The sequence below is a fragment of the Eupeodes corollae genome, chromosome 3 (genome assembly GCF_945859685.1).
Source record: "Eupeodes corollae chromosome 3, idEupCoro1.1, whole genome shotgun sequence".
NCBI lineage: Eukaryota > Metazoa > Arthropoda > Insecta > Diptera > Syrphidae > Eupeodes > Eupeodes corollae.
In genome coordinates, this window is record NC_079149.1 from 56442632 (window position 1) to 56448975 (window position 6344).

Genomic DNA, 6344 nt, shown 5'->3' on the forward strand with positions numbered 1-6344 from the left:
TTATTTGTTTATTTTCCTGTTTTAATTTAATATCTGGTTTGTGTTTCATTATATTTTTTCTTATCAATTTCTTTTTTGTTAAAGATATTTTAAATTAGAGTATTAATATACCCTGAAATAAATAAACAAATATCTCTAATTGTCCAGTATTGTTAGTCACAAAAAATTTTCGAATATAACCTCGAGCTTTAAACAAAATAATATTAAATGTCAGTGACCTTCTGAAAACGAACATTTTTCAAAGGAAGTCCGCACCTCAAACAGAATTGAGAAATGTTTGGTCGTTTTCGCTTTACGAAGGTTTCTTAATTAGCAATAGCATTTTTTAAAAAAGGGGTTTTGTGAATGTGTGAATTCAAATTTCCGTCAAAAATTGATTTATTCATAGTGACGCATGAAATTCGATTAAAGTTCCTTTTGTCTTTTTATAAGTTTAACTTCGGGTTCGTCTTAACAAATGCAAAGAGTGGTAAATCTGCCGAAAAATCCATATCCCCTGATTTGATCTTAAATCAATTTAGTTTGACCAATGAAAAGCAAAAACATGGAAATTTGTGTTTTGACAGATCTAAATCAAAAATAAATTGATTTATTTTACCCATCGAGAGCCCCAAAAAGTATTCTTTTCCTGTAAATAATATACTTAACTATCCATCAAAACCTATTTGGCAAATAATTATATACAATATTTTGTAGTATTTAGTTTCGCATGTCCATTTTTTTGCAATACTTTAAACTGCTTTAATATTTTGTTACCATATCTAGAATATTAATCGTTATCAACAAAAAAAAAACACCACATGGAGCATAAATGGTTTAATCTTAGTAAATGAATTGATTTTAGTTAGTTCACCATGAAGACTCTAGATGTTTGGATTATAACTGTTTTATTTATACCGCTTGCATCTTGTACGCCCCGTCATTTACAGAGTGATTTTAAAAACTACCGCCTTTCAAATGATGTTCTTCCCAAGAGTTACAATATTACCATAAGACCGTATTTTCTACCCGAAGATGGATATAAGCGTTTTACATTTAATGGGGAAACTTGCATTACTATCAATACTTACAATTCAAGTATCACGGAATTCGCTGTCCATGCGAATGATTTAAATTTGACTTTAATTGATTTGTATTCATCAGTGGGGGGAAATAAAGTGAAATTTTCAAATAAATATGATGACTTAACTAATAAACTAATTTTTAAACTCGATGAAGAGCTAATCCCGTGTGTGGATTATATTTTAAGTTTTAAATACACGGGTCGAATTAACGATGGTTTCGAAGGACTTTTTCGAAGTAGTTACACTGATGGTGATTCAAGTAGTGAAAGGTATTTATGTGCTGTATGTACATTTTTGAAGTTCATATTTTACATAATTACTTATTTGTATCATCCCGAAAGATTAATCTTAGCGACACAGCTGCAGCGTATCAATGCTAGAAAACTATTTCCATGTTTTGATGAACCAGAATTTAAGGCGTATTTCACCATTCACATAAGCCGTCCAAGGAATTACCGATCATTCAGCAACACAGAACTGCTCTCAACCACAATTGACAAGTAAAGGGTTTTCCAATTAAACATTTAATTTTAATTTTTAAAATAATTAAGTGTTCATAAATGGCTTGGTTTTTGTTGCCGAATGTCAAAAGAAAGAAATTCAAGGTGACAGCAAAAGTGACAATGGCGAGCTACATATTCAAAATGAAACCTTTTATTGATTTACAAGATTTATCTTATTTTCATAATATTTTTGTAATTAACAGTCATGAAGAAAACTGTTACATTGATCATTTTAAAACAACTCCAAAGATGTCAACATATCTTGTTGCAATGTTAATTTCGGAATATATTCCACGTACAGGAACAGACAACGTGATTTCTATTATTTCAAGACCTGAATATCACAATAAAACACTATTCAGCTATAAAGTTGCAACGAAAGTTTTGAATGGATATAATCAACTTTTTGAAGTACCTTATGTTAAATTAGGTAACTCGATTTTACAAAAAGTTTCTTTGCCTAAATTTATTCATAATGGAATGGAAAATTGGGGACTCACTATCTACAAGTATTTATGTTGAACCTGAAATGTCAAGTGAAATTAGAGCAATTTACAAAATGTTTTATTTTGCAGAGATGAAGTTTTAGTTTTTGAAGATGGAAACACTGATCTTTCTGGAATGCAGTACAGTACCACTATAATATCTCATGAAACTTCTCATAATTGGTTCGGAAATTCCATAACCTTCCAATGGTGGGGTTATTTTTGGCTTAATGAAGCTTTTGCTAGATACTATCAATATTTTCTAACTCATAAGGTAAATCTTAATTAAAATAGAAGAACACAACCAAATTTAATAAACTGTAAGTCAGTTTAATAATTTTTAATTTCTATAATTATAGCTCTTTCCACAATATGAACTCGATAAACAATTCACAGTTGATCAAATGCATTCAATATTCGACACTGATGCCACTAATTCTACTCAACCGTTAAGTGAAGTTAATGTTTATTCACCTGAGGAAATAGCAAAAAAGTTCAGCAGTATAACTTACGTTAAAGGAGCTTCCGTCTTACGAATGATAGAGCATGCTATGTCAGAGCCACAGTTTCAAATGGCTATAAAGGACTACATAAGATCAAAGTAAGTTCCAGAATTATGATCCATCTTGTTTATAGTTTAGAGGTACTCTATAGGGGTTATTAATATGCTGAACATGTTGAAATTTTGAACACAGTGCTATAGCTTTAGGAAAATAGTGAAGTACATATTTAAGAAGAGTTACCGTAGCACATTGTTCTAAAAGTTTTGAATGTCAAAGTTGTTGAATGAAGCATTCAACATTCTCTACACGCAGTTAAGAAAAGAATCTCCATGCATGCTTCAGAAATTTTGAGTATTACTGCTGAATTTTTTGAGTGGAAAAATAAACTGTCACTGGTTTTAAAAATATCTGTGAAACATGTAATGATGCATTTCAAATTTGTATTGGGCAAAACAAGTTGGTTTTCCTTTATCTTGTTTTAATGGAAATATGACAATTTCATCGAAACTTGTTCTAACTGGACCTGAAATTAAAATTACTCGGTCTTTCCAGCTGCCTCTAATTCTAACTGCATCTTTGTCTGCATCCACCACCCTTCTAATGGTAGTATATTTTGCATCTTCTCCCATATTTTTATTATCAATAACAACGCAAATGTAAAAAGATAACAACCCTTTGAATTGTTTTTTTCGAAAAATTCAAAGAAAATACAAAATTCTGATGCAAATAAAAAAAATGAGTCCTTCAGAGCTATAAAACTTTGGTGAGTAGAAGAGGAGGGAGTGTCAAGAAATTTCGTCCACAAAACAAGATCTCCAAAATCATGGTTTGACTTTTCTGTATGAATTAGGTCTGTTCTGTTGAACTCTAAAATCACCCTTGGGTCATCGCCAAACATTTTATGAAAAACCTGAACTCACCCTGATAAGTAAATCTTTTGTTTTAGTCCCTGGGTTCAACCTGAGCTCACCCTTAACTGGGTTTAAATCTGTTGATGGGGCGAATAAACTGCCAGAGTGAAATGAGATGAGTTTAGTTGTGAACAGGCTATGAAAAATGTTTGAAATAGAAATAAAAGTTCACACAATTGGCAGCTGTTTAGAGTATTTTGAGAACAATTTTGTCTTAACTGAAAATGTTGTGTTAGATACCTTTAAAAGTCTAGGTTGACTATAACTTCCCTAACTTGGTTTATGTTATTTGCAGTATGATGTTTTATCTGAAGTATAACTTTTTCTCAAAATTAATTCTTTGACCACTAGAAATAGTCATTAAGATAATTTGATATGAAAAAGACGATATCAAATACCTATGATAACCTTCTGGATAACCATACTTACTTGTATTTTATTTTAGTCTAAACAGTTCGGTAAATCCATCGCATCTATTGAAACATTTAAAAAACTGCTGGCCATCATTTCCAAGAGTTGATGTTGATTCTTTTTTTCACGATTGGACGGAGACGGTTGGTTTTCCTGTCATAAATGTCACACTCTCTCCCGATCATTTGAAAGCTACAATTCAACAAACAAGATACGTACATGATCCAAATGACGGAAGTGATCAACACCTTCGGTATACAATCCCACTGACTTTCACTACAAATGTCCAGAAGGATTTTAACAATACCTACCCTACATTTTATTTCAACAAGGACCAACAACAAATCGTTATTGATTTTAAAGAACCAATTAATTGGATTATGTTTAACATTCAACAAACAGGATATTATAGAGTAATGTATGACTTCGATCTTAACAAGAGCTTGAAAGAAGCTCTACTTGAAAATAACTGGTCCGGTATTCATGAATTAAATCGGGCACAATTTATTGATGATTTATTTGCACTTGGAAGAATTGGGCTTTATGAATATGATAAAGTATTCGCATGGCTTGAATATTTGCACACCGAAACACACTATACACCTTGGAAGGCAGCTCTTAAGGGTTTTACATTTATTGGTCAGTTTTTGACTCCTTTAGAACATAATAATTTTGGAAAATATATTTTATCAGTCACAGAAAAGGTGTTTAGAAAACTAGGCATGAGTTCTTTGAAACACGAATCTGTTCTGGATGTTTATAACCGAAATCAAGTTCTGAATTTAAATTGCAAATATGGACGAGAGGAATGTACTAAAGAAATTGGAAAAATGCTGAAAGAATATCTAAATGATGGAAATACTATCCAAGTTGATATAAGATCCACGGTTTATTGTAATGGAATGAGAAATGCATCGGAAAATGATTATGACAAATTGTTTGAAAAATTCAAATATGAAAAAGTAGCAAGGGAAAAGCTAAGAATTCGGAATGGTCTTGCGTGTAGTCGAAATTTGAAAAATATCGAGAAGTACTTTGAGATGATTCTTAGTGATGAAATACCCGTTGAAGATAAGGTTGATGCCATTACTCCTTTATTTAAAGATAACCAAGAAAACGTGTGGCCTGTATATGAAATAATCACCACGAGGGTGGTTGATTTGGCAAAATCGTAAGTTATAAAAATATAAGCTTTGTTATTTGATAATTTTTATTTAATTTATAGGTTGGGAAGCTGGTCGACTACTGCAGAGGTTGTGGGCAAAGTTGCTATCTTAATTACAAGCATAGAACAAAGAAATACATTTGAGAAATTTATACAAACAAATAATGAAATATTTGGTGTTTCAAAATCGATTTTATTTGATGCTTTGGCTAAACTTGATTATAATTTAAATTGGTCGAGAAATCATTTAAAAGTTTTAATTCAGTTCCTAGATAGAAAATTCAATTGAAATTCATGTGAAATATACTTCCATTATAATACTTTAAAATAAAAAAATATTTTATTTAATAAATCTAAACAAATAAAACCAAATTCTTAACAAAATGTCTAACTTTTTATTTATAGAGAATGTTGATGCATTTCATATTTGTCAAACTTAATATACGAAATCATGTGACTAGGAAATTGCTTACTTTACATTCTAAAGGGTTTTCTTTTTCAATAGTCCACTTTTTGGGCAGTTGTCACTTTTGAAGCTATCATCTTTTAACTTTTGAGAAGAAAACACTACGTCATTACTTAAAGTAGAATTGCAACATTCGTTTATAAATTAGGAACCCTGTAACTTCCTGAAGAGGTGCTCACAGTTGGTCGAGGAACATGTTATGATTAAATATTCCAGTGTTATGGGCATTCTTAAAATATACATTGTACTAGAAAGCCCTATACATTATGTAAATAAATATAAGCGAAGGGGTACGGTATCACTTGCGGAAAAATATTTATTTAAGATAATTCACCACAAAAATGTCTTTCTCTTTATTCTGGAAAAGAACGTATTTAAAAGAAAAATGAAAAACACTTAGATTTTAAAAATCTCCTTTTTTAACTTTTGTTCTATATTTTTTATCACTTTGAAGCATAAGAAAAGAAAGCAAATATAAACAACCATCATCTACTAAATGTTTAATAATTTATTTCTTAATTAAAACTTCAGCTCATTGAGTTTTCAACTTACTAATATATTCACTGTCTTTTTAATGATCCACTCAAACGTTCTATTATGGCGGTTTCTTGAAATTTTAGTTGTATCAATATTAAAACGTAGTTTCCTACACCAAAGAAGAACTACAAAATAATAAAAAAAAATTGAATTTATTAATTAATTATAAATAAAAGGCAAACAACACATACGTTTATAAAATAGTCAGTCGAAAGGTAAAACACTCTGAAGCTTTTAAATGTTTATTTTTTAAAATATAAATGCATAGGGATTCAAAAAAATATATGTACATAAATGTC

The 6344-nt window shown here is 30.3% G+C and overlaps 1 protein-coding gene across 1 annotated transcript; it reads left to right on the forward strand.

Moving 5' to 3' along the window:
* The first annotated feature begins 854 nt into the window (after positions 1 to 854).
* On the forward strand, positions 855 to 5406 carry LOC129950473 (membrane alanyl aminopeptidase-like). Its single transcript, XM_056062411.1, has 7 exons — positions 855 to 1333; positions 1406 to 1564; positions 1771 to 2076; positions 2143 to 2326; positions 2412 to 2653; positions 3912 to 5048; positions 5103 to 5406. The coding sequence occupies exons 1-7, from the start codon at positions 855 to 857 to the stop codon at positions 5329 to 5331; spliced, it is 2736 nt and encodes a 911-aa protein (XP_055918386.1). The 3' UTR covers positions 5332 to 5406.
* Positions 5407 to 6344: the final 938 nt, after the last annotated feature.

What these genes read in the sequence shown, in the direction of transcription:
- LOC129950473 (XM_056062411.1), top strand. Translation starts at nt 855, where the DNA reads ATGAAGACTCTAGATGTTTGGATTATAACTGTTTTATTTATACCGCTT. An exon ending in AATATTTTCTAACTCATAAG is followed by an intron (nt 2,327 to 2,411) that starts GTAAATCTTAAT and finishes CTATAATTATAG; the next exon opens with CTCTTTCCACAATATGAACT. An exon ending in AAGGACTACATAAGATCAAA is followed by an intron (nt 2,654 to 3,911) that starts GTAAGTTCCAGA and finishes ATTTTATTTTAG; the next exon opens with TCTAAACAGTTCGGTAAATC.